This window comes from Serinus canaria, chromosome 5 (assembly GCF_022539315.1).
Source record: "Serinus canaria isolate serCan28SL12 chromosome 5, serCan2020, whole genome shotgun sequence".
Taxonomy (NCBI): Eukaryota; Metazoa; Chordata; class Aves; order Passeriformes; family Fringillidae; genus Serinus; species Serinus canaria.
Window position 1 is genome coordinate 17821940 of NC_066319.1, and position 14502 is coordinate 17836441.

At 45.4% G+C, this 14502-nt stretch overlaps 1 protein-coding gene across 11 annotated transcripts in view; it reads right to left on the reverse strand.

Moving 5' to 3' along the window:
* Positions 1-924: 924 nt before the first annotated feature.
* Positions 925-14502, reverse strand: part of LRRC56 (leucine rich repeat containing 56) — an 84658-nt gene continuing 71080 nt past the window's right edge. For all 11 annotated transcript variants that reach the window (XM_050975410.1, XM_050975413.1, XM_050975407.1 and 8 more), the window contains 5 exons: positions 13849-13913; positions 12605-12735; positions 11744-11907; positions 9019-9379; positions 925-8300 (listed from right to left, as the gene is read on the reverse strand). In XM_050975410.1, coding sequence (XP_050831367.1) covers positions 8108-8300; positions 9019-9379; positions 11744-11907; positions 12605-12735; positions 13849-13913 — 914 coding nt within the window. In that variant the 3' untranslated portion in view covers positions 925-8107. The remainder of the gene's footprint in view (positions 8301-9018; positions 9380-11743; positions 11908-12604; positions 12736-13848; positions 13914-14502) is intronic.

Here is a 14502-nt window from a genome sequence, read left to right on the forward strand (position 1 = left end):
AAATTAGGTGATCCTTAAAGTCCCTTCCAACACAAACCATTCTGTGATCTAGAATGAAAGGATTCTCACAGTCCTTGTGCCGGAGACTGTGCTGGCTCAAGCATCCAGGAGGAGACAAAAAGCCTGCCAAGAGCTGCAAATGGAGGAGGAGTGTGTTTGCAGCTCATTGCTATCTCCACACTCGCCCTGAATTGGCAGTGGCTGAGCTACAAACAACATCAGGGTCTTGGGGGCTAAGCCCTCCTTGTAGCAGGATGCTCTGCCTAGGTGGGGGTAAAAAAGCTCAGACTTTACCCTATTTGCAGAAGTTATCAGGCTATCAGTGGCAAATGGAGTAGGAGGGGTCAGGCTGCTTTTTGGTGCAGAAGAATGCTGAGAGGAGGCTGACTCATCAAGCCCAAAGTTAAACATTCTGAGGATGTGAAGAACAATGTTTCCTGACAGAAACTGGCACTGGTGAGGAGGTGGCAGACAAAGCTTCTGATAAAGAAACCAACAAGCACTAGTACTGATGACTTATCCATTGGTGCTGAGCTAAAGGCTGCAGTGCTGACAAAGGTGGCCTACAAACATATGGCTGACAGTCAATCACATCATACTACTAAAATCCAGTCCTGCTTGTTAATGGCAGAGTCCTCTAATACCCCCCTTTTTGGGTCTGTGTACAGATTCCTCTTTAAGTAGACACCCCTCAATGCTAAGCAAAAGAGATTTGCCCACAGTCATTGAAATGGGAAACATCAATCTCTACTTAATAATTACTTTGACAACTTTAATTTAATTGCTTCAATATTTATAAAAAATGGTGCACTATACTAGTAGTTAAAGCTATTGTGAACAATTCTGATTAAAGTTTTTTTTAGTCTAATCATTATAATCATCAATTGAAATAAAGAGTTTATTTCATTCTTATAAATATATTTGGTTATCCATCCTTAATTCTGCAGCACAAAGTTGTATAAAGGCTCAATTACACCTATATAGTTCTTTAGGCATAAACCATTGACCAAGGATTGAATCCAGACTCCTCTCTGAGAAGTTTAGAAATCAAGGGTAGCCTTTCTGACCCTTGTTGCTCAATGGGAAGGTCTCCATGACAAACCTTGAATGAAACTTCTATTCTGCCTGCAACACTCCTGCATCCCAAACTAATCCTGCAGCTCTCATTCGAACTCCCAAGCCCTCTGCCTTTGTCTTAGGGCAGTGATGACAGAGCCATCCACACACACACACAGAACTGCACACACACATTCTGCCTCTTGCATTTTTGGCCACCTTCCCAAATGCTAGCACAACATGGCAGCCCTGTCCATCTCTTTCTTCTGTACATCACTTGCAAAATTTCTAGATCTTAAGGTAATTGCTTTTCCCACAGCAGCAAGGGCCTCTCATTTGTTTTTACATGCCACTAATCTAATCCACAGGTTTGTGTTTGGATTCCTGCTTCCCCTGGACTGTTCATAATTAAAAAAAAAAAAAAAGAAAATCAGGATTGGGCAACAGCAGTTGAAAGGGAAAAGTAAAATGTCTCTTTTTCTTCTTCAAAACCACCAAAATTGACACTAGATAAAAGGGATAGGAGAAGTCAGGTAAAATATAGGGTTTGAGATGGTTTTGTTTCCCTACTTAAAAACTAATTTTGTTAGTGATCATCCATGGGGAAAAAGTACTTGTTGCTTTGACCCTACAAGACCTCTAAATATTTTAATCCCTTGCTATCACTGTGAAGCCCCACCTAGGGAGGTAGCAGGAAACATTGCTTGGAAGACCCTAGCAGCTTTTGGGGCTGACCTTCTGAAGAGAAGATTTGGTGACTAATCCCAGGAAATCCCCTTCTCCTGGGCAAGATGACTTGTCCTGATCCTGATTGTTGTTCCTGGTGTGCAGCATTTTTCTGGTAAGGGCTAACAGGTCCATACCCAGACCCTGAAAGGTGCTTGCCCCGGCAAGACATAGCAGTCATTTGGGTGGTCTGGGCACAGCATGATCTGCTCTAATCCCTCCACTCCTGAGGGGGCTGGAGGGGGATCCATCAGCCCAGCCTGGTTACTGCCTCCACCTCGGATGCAGCAGAACAAGCCTCTCCTGCTGTGACAGGACTGCTGCTGCTCCCAGCCCGACCCCAGCTGCTGGTGTGTCCATCTCCCCCGTGCTGCCCGCTGCAGTGTGCTTTCCCCTCTGCTCACCAAGTGCCTTCCTGCTGGACAGACCTCCCAAAGACTTCCACTGCTTCCCCCCACAGCAGTTCCACCTCTACTTTCTCCCCTGAACCCGACATCTCTGTGTGTCCTTTACGTGGCAGGCGGTAGAGCCATGTTTGCTGTCCCCTTGGTCAGCACAAGCCCAACACAGCCCCGCTCTGGGCAGCCTTGATGGCTCCAGGGCATGACCAGGAGGCAGCACATGTTCAGCACTGTCCCTGCAGGCAGCACGGCCAGGGCTGATGGGTTTGGCTGCAGAGGAGAAAGCAGCTGCTGGGGTACTCACCTTCAGGTCCCTGCCATGGCTCTAAGTGTCCCCAGGGGTGTGAATGATGCAGCTGACAGGAGCCTGCAGCAGCAAAGTTGCCCAGGGATGGAGAAGGAACTGGGCTAGTGCTCTCTGTTGGGGAAGAAGGGTCTGACCCTGTACACACAGCAGCAGTAAGAATGTGGGCATTGATTTTTGACAGCTTCCACATGGGAAAGGGCTGGGATAGAAATTACATGGGCTGGGTGGTGGAAGATATTGAGGCCTTGGGATGAGCCCCTGTAACCTGCCAGGGTCTTCCAGTGCTCTCCTGACATCAGGAAGAGGGCCAAGATCCCTGCTGAGCCTGTTAGCAGCTTGTAGCTGTAGGCTGAGACAAAGATCATATCTTTAAGACATGCTGAGGATGCACACAGCATTATCATATGGACTTGCCCTATAATACCCCAGAAGCACCTCAGCTTTCCAGTGCCAAAGTGGGTCTGAGATGTTCTCCACTACACTTTGTGGGCATTGCAGGCTTCCTAAGAAAATATTTCCAAATACATTGAAGTGGTGTGTGATACAGCAAGCCACTACCAGCATAGTGCATTTGGGGCACCACACGAGGCCAGCACACCGGATGCTGGCTAGGTAAAAAGAAAATGTTGAGCCCACTGAGTGCCAAACGCCTCCTGAACGGCCTGGAGCTGCTTGGGTTTGTTTTTCGAGTCTTTTTACTTTTGGAAGTTGCACTTGTGAGACTCTCTTCTTCCCTCTAGCGTCCCTTCCGAGGCATTCCTCCTGCCCTCCAAACCCAGCAAAAGCGGCACCTGCTTGCCTGCATTTTCACTCACTCGGTTCCTCAGGCACAGCTTTTATATCTATAAAGGATACTACAACTCCCCAGCCAGTAATGCAACGTTTTCTTTTTCTGCTTTATGCTGTGCCATGCAGGAGGATTCTGTTGCAAGGCTGTTGTCTCCTGGCAGCTTAAAATATTATCTTAATTACTACCTCAATTTTAGTACAATCACTCTGAACTCCACTTGGGGATGCACAGCCATGAGGTTTCTGAAGGCAGTGTGGTGAGGAGCCCCTTTTTGAGGGATGGGTGAGAGTGAGCCCCTGCACTTGCTGCCTGTGTAAGACCATGCTAGACCTCCTCTCATATCACATAATTTCTTCTTGGGCTGTAGGAAACCAGGGCAGAGATTAGAAATTACTGCAGTGCCCCTAAGGCTGGATCAAGGCTGTCACTGAAAGGTTGTTTTATTTCTGGTGACAGCAAGAGACCTCCAGGGTAGGATCTCCATCACTTGGGTCACCTCCCAGCTGGCTGAACTGGTTTCCAAAAGAGAAGCTGTAATCCTTCTCTTTGAGGAGAGACCTCCCCCTCTCCTGGGGATGGGGCAGATCAGCCCTCCCAGATGCACCTGCACCAGGCCAGCTCTCCACCAACTCAGGGTCTGCTCTGGCACCTTGAATTCAGTCCAGGAGAAGCCCTCCTTGGTGTCCTGCCCCACCTGTGCCTCTCTGGAAGGTACAAAAGCTTCCCAGACTGGCTCAAAAAGCCACGTGCACTGAGGCATGCTGCCCCAGTGCTCACTCGCTGTATCCACTCTCCAAGGCTGACTCTTTGTCTCAGCCAGGACATTTCCAGTATCTCCTGGAGTAATTTTAGAGGAACAAAACAATAAAAACAGGGCCAGGATTCTCTGGAGTAATGACAAAGCCATTGCAGGGCAGGATTCATCTCACCTGGCAACAGATGGTGTACCAAGCAGACATCTAAGCCATCATCACAAACCCTGTTTGATCAGTGCAGAGACTGACACTACTGGAGCATGAGCCATCTGACTCATCATACCCCAGGAGCACCTGTGTTCTGCTATGGGTGCAGATACTGCCCATGGCAAGGAGACAAGCCTGGCAGGCTCTGAACAAGCCAAGGAACCGTGTAGGAAATGATCCTGAGTTGGCCTGCCATTGGTGTGTATTTGAAGGGACACGCATGGCATTTTCCTTCCTGAACATTTCCTGTGTTTTCTCCTCGACAGCCAAAGAAAATATCTTCTATTCATCCTTTAATGAAGATTAATTTGTTCCAAGTGCAAAGCAATCTTAGGCCTTCAATGAAAGTAATGGCCTTGGCAACAAGCAAAACAGCCATGAGCCCTGGGGCTGTGCACACAGCTGCCATGGGAACACTGGACAGGGTGAGCATCTCCTTTGGCCTGTTCCTAAATGGGATGCTAAGGTGTCCACAATGGGCTGGGCTCTGCAGAGCTGGGAGGAGAAGAACCCAATCCGAGGCTGAGAAGGAGCAGATACCTTTGCTTGTCAGGGCCCATTTGTCTGGGTGGGATGCTGTCCCAGACATGCTCCTCTTGAGGGGGAGGGATGATTCCTACTCACTGAAATAACACAGCTCCCTACTTCTTTCTCCCATGTTTTTTTTTAAGTTCTGGCTGAGTGGAGCCTTTCAGTATGCAGGGCAGCAGCAGCCACTCCAGCAGGGCTGTTCGTGGGACACCAGTTAAGTGATGCTGAGAGGCCTCCTGGACAGATCATGCTTCTGCTAATGCTGCAGCATTGTCACTTTGGGCCAAATCCCTTTGTTCTGAGCCCAGCTCCCTGCAGGGCACCTGTTCTCATGTAACCACCCCCTCCCTTAGTAGCGTGTACTGGTGAGACTTGGCTCCCAGCAGAAAACTCTTCCTTGCAGTGCTGATTTATTAATAGGTGAGGGAGCACTTCTGTCCTCTCTCTCCAGCTTACACACTAGATATTAATTTGGCAGCCAGCAGCAAATCCCATTAAGGCAGTGAGATACTTAAAGGCATCAGCAGCTCCTGGCCCATTACAAGAATGAGGGGATGGACTCTGGTAATGTATATCTGAAACTGGTCACGTCCAACTGGAAGCAAAGAAACAACTGAGACAAACATTAAGAGTCTGCAGAGGCAGGGATGGGAATAAGCTCATTCATTAAAGGACTTTGTCTATATTCAAGGGACCAATGTGTGATTTTAACAGAGGAAACGGTGACAAAAAGCCCATACAATGAAACTCCCCTTTTTCCCTTTTGGGCCAAGAGAACTGAATTCCCAAATAGCCCATCATGCTTTACATTTCCTAATTAGCCTATTAAAGACCTGGCTGGCTTTTCCATTTTCTAAACGAAAAAGGTGGAAGATGAACAAGCAGAGGCTAAGCCAGGGCAATAATTTTCCCTGTGGATCCGTTATAGCTGTCCAGACAGCAATGGCCCTGCTTATTTTCCTTGTCCTGGAAACTGCAACAGAAAAACAGTGTGCCAAGCCCTGGGAAATGAGGTGCACCAAGTACTGGCAGAGAGAAGAGAGAAGGCTATCAGCCCTTATTCCCCATCAAACTGGGCTGTGATCACTAACTTGCTCTCTTAGCAAGCCTCTCTGCTGTTCCATGCATGACAGGTTGGCCACTCAGTTCTGGACTAATTCCCCACAGACACAAGAGCAGATGGCACCCAGCCTGTCATACATGGCTGTCCCTGCCCATTTGCACCTGAGGAGCTGATGGATGGGCCACCAGCTGATGCAGTGATCAACAGGCACTCTGGACACTTCCTCCTGCCCCTGGAACACACCACACCACCATTCAGCATGTGACTGCCTTGGTTAGGCCACCAGAGGGGCAGAGGTGTCTAATGAGGGGTGGGGTGGCTGTTCTGAAGGTCACACTCAGCCTGCAGCCTTGAGAGTTTACCACTGGGGTGCCTGATGGGAAGATACAGCAGGAAACCCTGAGCTAAATGGTTTTGATGAAGCACTCAGGCACTGATTTCCCACACATTAGGGCAGAGCTGTTTTTTTCTGAGCATTTCTCCACATCCTGTCTGCCAGCTCAGAGAAGCTTCTTGCTCTGTGCACATACAGAGCCACGTGGAGTTTGTTGCAAGATGAGACTACATATGCTTTTGAGAGACTTTTCAGATCCATACCAAGAGTTTTGTCTCTGCAGATGCTCGTGTCCAGACCCAGTTTACACACCCACTGATTTTTTTTCCCCCTCCACCCCTTTGAAATGAAAGATGTCGATTGAGAAGGAGGCTCTGAATATCTGGAGAAGACAGTTCTACACATTACCCCCTGGGAGGAACCCGGGTATAGAGAAGGGTCAGTGCTGTCAGTGTCTTCTTTCTTTTACAAGGCCAGGTTTTTTTGTGTGTGTGATGGTATCATCAGTGACACTGGCAAAAAGTCAGATTTAGGAGCCTACCTAAGGACACAGGCACTGTTGATGGCAGAAATCCTGCCTGCATCCATAGTGTTGCATAAAATCACTTACCACATAGTTTTAAATGATTTTTGATAGATGATTTCTGCTAGGAAACACCAAAACTGGGCAAACTAGCTTTAAGCTCCAGACTGTTTTGTAAGATAAAGTGGTGCAACGAGCACCATGACAAAAAGGAAGTTTAGGGCTTTGTCTATTCTGCTTCTCTAAGTTAAGATGGTCAGCAGAAAGGAAGCATAAACCAATTCATTAACTCATCGAGTAATTACTGTTTTATAATCTGATTTTAAAAATGTAATTTAACATAGTAATTTAAACTGGAAGAAGTGTGATGATGCTTGGTGTCAGACTGCAACATCAATAAAGTTGAAAGACACAGTCATTTGAAACAGCATCTCACAGACTGCAGTCACTAAAACAGATGTTTTGGACCTTACCTGAACATGGAGGTCCGAAACATCTGGACCTGAACATGGAGGTCTCTTTTTATTGACCTTACCTGAACATGGAGGTCTCTTTTTATTGAAAAAAAAAAAAGAGATTATTCCCTTACTCCCCTGCTTTGCAGCATCATCACTTAAAATTATCCAATTATAATTTTCCATTGGAAAGTCTATTTGATCTGAGAATGCTAGAAAAGAGATGGAGGTGAAACACACATGCAGAGGATGCTCTGACACCTGGTGACAGAAGTCAGTTCTGCTAGAGAAATTCTGGAATGCAATGTCTATTCAGAGGAAGTGAGACAAATCCTTCCAGGTAGCTAAGGAGCAAACCAACATGTTAATATTGGGGTAAGCCACTTGTTCAGCATTTGCTCCCATAGCAATGCATCCTACAAGAACCTCCAATGCCTGTGAATAGGGTGAGCTCCTGTAGGGGCATAAACTCTTGAACCACCCCTCCCTTAGAACCTGCTCTGGTCAACACTTCCTCTCAAGCCCCTGGTTTTGGCCCTCACATGTTTAACATCCAGGACTGCAAAAGACACACTGCTGGCTGCTGGTAGGTCACCTCCTCCAGCCCTCTCCACAGACAGCAGGCTCCATGCTCTGCTCTGTTTGGTGTCCCTGCCTGACTCACAGAGCTGGGCATGGTGTGGATGAGAGGAAGTATGATAGGATTTGTTCTGTTTTAGTGTGCATAGGTTGCAAAAATAACCACATTTTTCTGTAATAAGACATTCATTAGCTCATTGGTTGATCAGTGGTTGCTCTTAAAATATTTCTGGACCAGCTGTATCCTGAATTGAGGCAAATCACATTAATTGTTTGAACTGCTCTGTGTTTAGCTTGCAGAAGAAGCTGCAAGACAGCATTGATCCTTCATGGCTGCACTGTGTACATGGCTCCAACACATGCTGGCAACTGGGTACCTTCTAGGACTGAGGACTTCTGTTCTGAGATGTTTTTGTGGCAGTGGATTTGTGAGGCAATGACTGCAGAATGGACGCGGCAGTCAGGGGCCAAGCAGAATTCATTGGCCTAAACCTCTGTGAGGCTTTTGTGGAGGAGCAGGCAGCTGGATGCTGGTGGTTGATCTCTTTAGAAGGACTCTCATCCATGATGGGCCTGAGGGAAAGAGGAAAACTCTGTGGTGAGACTGCACTCTGGATTTGAATACCTGCATTTTCCTCACCAGCTCTGAAAACTGAACCAAAAGCTGCCAAGCCTGGGAGAAGCCCCAGGCACATGAGCATCCCACACAAGGCACATGCTCTCTGCCTATGCTGACTCCAAAGTGACTACATTAATTCAAACCCAAGCTGTCATGTCACAAGTCCTCTGTTGTATTTCTTCAAAGAAGCAACAACATGATGCTAAATTTACAGCAAACAGGTTCAGAAATAAACATGTTTTGCTACATGTGACACTTCTTTAGTGCCTACTTTATTTTCCAGAGCTCATTCTAACGTGAATTTGTGTCAGGGAAAAACCCAAGTGGGATGTCAGGAACCCTTCCTGGAGTGTACTGGAGGAGAGTTTTGAACAAGTGCCACAAGATCTTTGCAACAGACACAGCATTGGCTCTGGGTGGGGAACATGAGAATGGAACAATAAGAGCACAGCAAAATTCTGGGCTATTATTCAAGAGAATACAAAATTTACAATACTGAAACTATAAGGAACATGGGAAAATGTTTCATTACCTTTAAACAGTCAAAGGTAAATGTCAGCACAAATAAAAGGAATTAATTTTACAGAAGAAGCAGGAGACCCCAGAGACAATAGAGAAATCTGCTTTTCCTGCCATGAAGTCCCTTCCCTAGATGCATTCCAGTGCACATACCTGATCCTTGGTGACCCAATGGCTGCTGGTCCTGGAATGAGCCTTGGCTGGCTGGTGCAGCCCACAGGCTGGCACTGCCCTTGGGATCTAGAGGCAGCCATCATGCTGTGCAGGCCCAGGAGAGCAGGCTCTTTGCCCAGAGGCTGGGCTGAATTCTCTTGATGAGCCTTTGACTGACATTTCTGTGTACACTGTCTGTCCTCCTCTTGGCTTAGTATTTTTATGCCCCTATGATTTCTTGTTTTCCAGGGTCTTGCTGCAACATCCACTGCAGAGGCAGATGAAGGGATTTTTGGAGGGGATGGAATTAGATAACGTTTTGTGTTGGAGAACACTGCACCCTCCTGAGCCTGTGATGAACCTGAAAGAGAGTGGAAAGCACAGTGATTTACCAGTTCATCTGACTGCTACATGACTAACCCAGGGAGTGAGAGGTTTTGGAGATGCTGTGTGATGGAGCTAGGTGGGCAGACGTGTCTTGATGTTGGCCATGTTGAATTGCTTCCCCTGACAGTTGGTTTGGTTCACTGTCAGCCTCCCTACCAGTACTGCTGGTGATGTGCCAAGTGTGGAGCAGCTCACAGGGCACACACGAGCTCACCTGCCCTCCTGCTCTCGGGCAGGAGATCTCACCTGCATCATTCCCTGCATCATTCCCTGCACTGTCTCGTTCTAAATACCTTAGGGCTCCTTCCAGTGATCTGAAGTGCAAGGCAGAGGAATAATCACAGATGAGTGGATCCACTTTTTAAATCAGAGGCAGAGATCATGGAATTTCATAATAAGTGCCTGACTACTGGGGGAAATATTGCACTGCATGCAGGGCTACTTTCTGGCTGTTTGTGTTTCAGCCATGTCATTCTCTCCATGCAATATGTGCAACGCACGGAGAAGAAAACACTTGTTGCTGACTTATAAATATAACCAGCATGCACACATGCTTAGAACCATTCTAAATATAGCAGGGATCTGATTGCTCTTGTCTATTGAAAGAACCAACCATTCTATAAATAGCAGGGATCCAATTGCTCTTCTCTATTAAAAGAACCTAACTGTACCTAAGTGCCTGATGTGCAGGGTCCAGAGCAGGAACATAATCTAAAGAATGTGACACCAAAACTCAGGCATAGAAAGTTCATCTCTGTGGCTCCCAGTCGATGGGGATGTATTTTACTGCCTAGGTAAAGCTGATAAAAAGTTTTCATGGAACAGTTTGTATCATATGATACGCTTTTAAAATGTCTAAACTTCATATTTGTTTTTAAGTAGAGCCACTCTGAGAGACTGGTATGTCTGACTCAAGAGCCTGAAATAACATTCAACGCCTTCCAAAAAATGCAGTTTATATGGATCTGATGCTGCAAACATTTTTATGTAAGAGTGGCTTTGCTCAGATGACCTGTCCTTTTCTGGTCAGAAGGATTGCTTCCAGCAACAAGTTCTTCTGTGAGAAACTCACACTGGACTGGACACACTTCTGCATGTCATTAGGATCCTGGTCAGGCCCCCCACCACCTCAGGCAATTTTAGATTTCAAACTACTTCACTATCAACCAGCAGATTTAGTTAGAAGATGGACAGATCCATGCCCAACCATTCACTTTCACAGTGCTAAAGGGCACAACAGTGGTACACTGTGAGATGTTTGTGACATTGTCTTGTCAATCTAGAAGGATGATGACACCATCATACTCAATGTAAAGAAATCATATAAAATCTGAAAAAGATCAGATTAAATCTAAAGAGATCATGAGATCATAATCTAAGGCTTCTATGGCCACTGGACAATAGGCCATTCCTTTAGATTTTTCCAAACAGCTTTTATTCTTGTTAGGGAGATACTGTTTGTAGTACTGTTAATACACATAGAGGCTTTGAATAATTTAATGATATTTCCATATTTAAAAAAAAAATATTTTTCAGAATTTTAGTAGATCCATTGTTACCCTTGAAAGAAATGTAAAATGAAAACTCACATGCTTTTACTTATTGAGAAAAAAAGAGTTGTTTTGATTAACAATAGAAAAAAGATTGAAGTTGTAATTATATATGGTCCTCTATTTGATATGTGTTTGGAATAACCATTATTAATGTTTTTAATATACTTAAAGACAGTATTCAACAAGTAGTGAAGAGTGGGAATTTTGCTTTCATTCACGTAAATGCAATTTCAGAGAAGCCTTTGGCTTTATTCCTGAGTAGAAGATCATGTTCCATTTTTAAACCTTTTATTGAATGCATCCTTTTGGTTGCATATCTTTCCAGAATTCCCAGTTGTTCAGTTAAACCTTAATCATTAGCTCAGCCATTATTTACATCAGTGCCAACTAGGTTCAAATACAGCTCTGGAGGAATGACAGTATTTTAGACTCACCTGGCACTATCCTAAATTAATGACACAAGGTAAAAGAGACCTGTCCTTCTAATACACTTGATGCTAAGCTAGTGTGACATCACCTTTGCTCTTCTTAATTCTACATATTCATGCTGAAATATATCAACTGATGGTCAACATAGCTGGCCACAATGTCCTGCTTAAAAACTGGAATGGATTGCTTAGGGTCTGGCCCTGCAATGGCATTTTCCAGCTGCTGCTCTGGAGCACAGATGCCAGATCCCATAAAACACTGGATTACCCACGCACCTATGTACAAACAGCCCGTGTTTGGCCTGTGCCAAAACTAGACCTAAAACTAAACCTCCCCCAGGGGTTTAGGTCTAGTACCTGAGGAGGAGTGGGAAGAAGGGTCAAGTGAAATCCTTTCAATGAGGTCCTCATCACAGGGCTCCCTCAACTCATTTTCTAAGCTGTCAGTCAAACTCCAGTCTTCACCTTTATTCCTCTTCAGTGATTGGCTGGCTTGTTCTTGCTGACCTGTCTGCAGGCACCTGGACAACATCAAGCATCACACCTTTAATTAGCTTTTGACTGTGTTTATGCAGCTGGTCAAATGCAGACACTCAGGCAAACACCCTGGCAGTGGATTTAGTTACCCATTGTTACTTCACACCTTCCAGAAGATAGGAAAAATCAATTTAATTGGAGCAGCCATCTAAGATGCCTGGGTCTGATTATCTCAAGCATCTTAAAGTTAATTAGGTGAAGTGGGGCAGATTTAAAATACTACCCAGTGAAGTAAGCTCAGAGAAATAAAACCATTTTTACTTCCAAACTAACCATTACCTGTCTGTGAGATCTATGAAATCTCAGCAAGGTGGTATTTGTCTTTCAGCCTTTTGTTTGCTTAGGCCAATGTGCTGCTTGCAGAAAAGCTCATCCCCTTTCAGGTCTTTTACTGTCAGTGCCAAGAACAGCTCACCAGTTAGGAGTAGTCATTTCTTTACTCTTGGTAAGGAAGCGAGCCCATCCTGCCTGTGCTCCAGAGAGAAGGAAGAGGATTCTTCCTCCTTGCCATCCTGCAGACGCTCCAGGCAGGAAGACAGCCGCCCAAAGCAGGGACCGGAAGGCAGGGGCCGAGACTATCCCCCAAAACCACCACCAGGTGGCCAGAGCGCTAATTTTATTTTTGCAGCAGAAAATGAATGCACAGTTTATGGCATGGCAAGATTTCCCTGGCAGTCTCACCCCCTGTACTGCTCCATCCATGCTCCCAGGTCAGAGGACACCTTTTCCTGAGGCAGATCTCTTCCTCCTCCAGAGCCAGAAAGGTCTTCTGTTGTCAGACCAGACAGTTTCAAAGGGCTCACAGCAGGTGGCTGTGGAAATTGCAGAAGTTATCTAGATATCCATGGGAACTCTTCCCAGCTCCGTTTCTAGATGTGGATTTTAGAATACATTAAAGCCCACTGTTGTTTCTGAGTTTTTAGATCATCCTTTATCATTTTCTAACTCCTCAGTTTTAAGAAGTCTCACTTCCCAGTCATGTACTATAACAGCCTGAGGAACCCAGGGTAGTAGTGACAAAATTGTTGATTTATATTTCACTGGATATAAGCCTACAGCACCTATACCAATAAACAAATTAAGACCACACCAGTTCTGCATCACTCAGTGTGTGACCACTGCTCAATTCCACATCCCAGTTCTTAGCATACAATGATTCACTAAAATGTTCAAATTTGTTTCAGAAAAGCTTCCTATGCTGAGGCTGTGGTAGCAGAAAGACATGGGCAGTACATATCTTTTCCCTGCAGTTCTTTAGCATCTGCTGTGAGCATTAAGTCTGTGTCCTGTGCATCTCCCTGATTTACCCCAGCCTGTTTAAATCTACTCACGTGCAGCTATGCTGTGTTGAACCTCAAGGCCAACAAAAAGTGACCATGACAAGCCAGGCTGCTCTCCTTTACACACATGGGTATCCTCTCACTGAATTGCTGCCAAAATGAGCAGGGTGATCCACATGGCAGGGGCACCACCCCACTGCCAAGAGGAACAAACTTTGGCTTTGTGTTTGTTTAGTCAATAGGAACGACCTTGCAGCATTAGCAAGCTGATGTTTACACCAACATCAAAGAAACACTGCTGAAATAAGTCTTTTTCTTAATAGCTGTTGTGGAAATACTATCAAGTTTTGCAAGCCTGCCTTGTACTTTGCTCATTGCAGGAGGATGGGAAGTCTGCCCCCAGTAGCTGATACGTGATTTTCACGTGCTCCCTTGCAGCTGATGGTCCACTGCTGCTAACACATGGGCACATGCAACATCATGGCAGGGGACCCTCTGTCCTCCTCAAAGCAACTGCATCTTGGGGGTTCTTGGGCTACAGAAGAGAGTGAGCTGCCACAAGCCACACTGGGAATTAATTTCAGTTTATCCCAGGAGTTATGGGGGTCACCATGCAGGAATATGAAGTATACAAGAAAAACATACACCTAGCTTTTGCCTCCTCACATGAAGGGCCTTGGCGGGGTTCCCACAAATAACCTGACAGAGTCCTAAAAAAACAGGAAAATAGAAAACGTTTTACTCCAGCATTTAATAAACAGTGCTGTCATTGCAGTCAGTTAATATAATTTCCCATGGACAGGAAGTTGTAATATTCATGGTGTAGGTTTACAGCATCAGCTGGCATGGCCTGACACTGCTGCTACGAGGCAACTTCTCTGTTTCCACCAGAATCTGTTTTCTTCTGACCCTGCCCAGCCTCCTTATTGTGCTGGTGCAAATGTTTTTGTGGGTATATGGTCAGTCAGATCAGGGAACAAATTCAGATTTATAAAAAATATGATTTTGGAGGGTCTTTTTTGTTTGTTCTGTTGGATTATTTTCCAGCTGGATCTTGATTAAAATTAGGTTTAAAAGAGATAAGGCAACAAAGGGTCAGAAGAAGCAGTGAACATTGTATGAAGCTGTCTCTATTAGTAGTGTTAGCTGCCTAAAAGTGTGTGTAAAATTACAGTCTCATTCCCTGACAAGCTGTACTTGGTTTCCATGTACATTTCCAAATGTGCACTCAGCTGTTGACTCTGCATTACTTCGTCTAATCCATCATCCCGAGTCCTACCCATAGGCAGGGAACTGAGG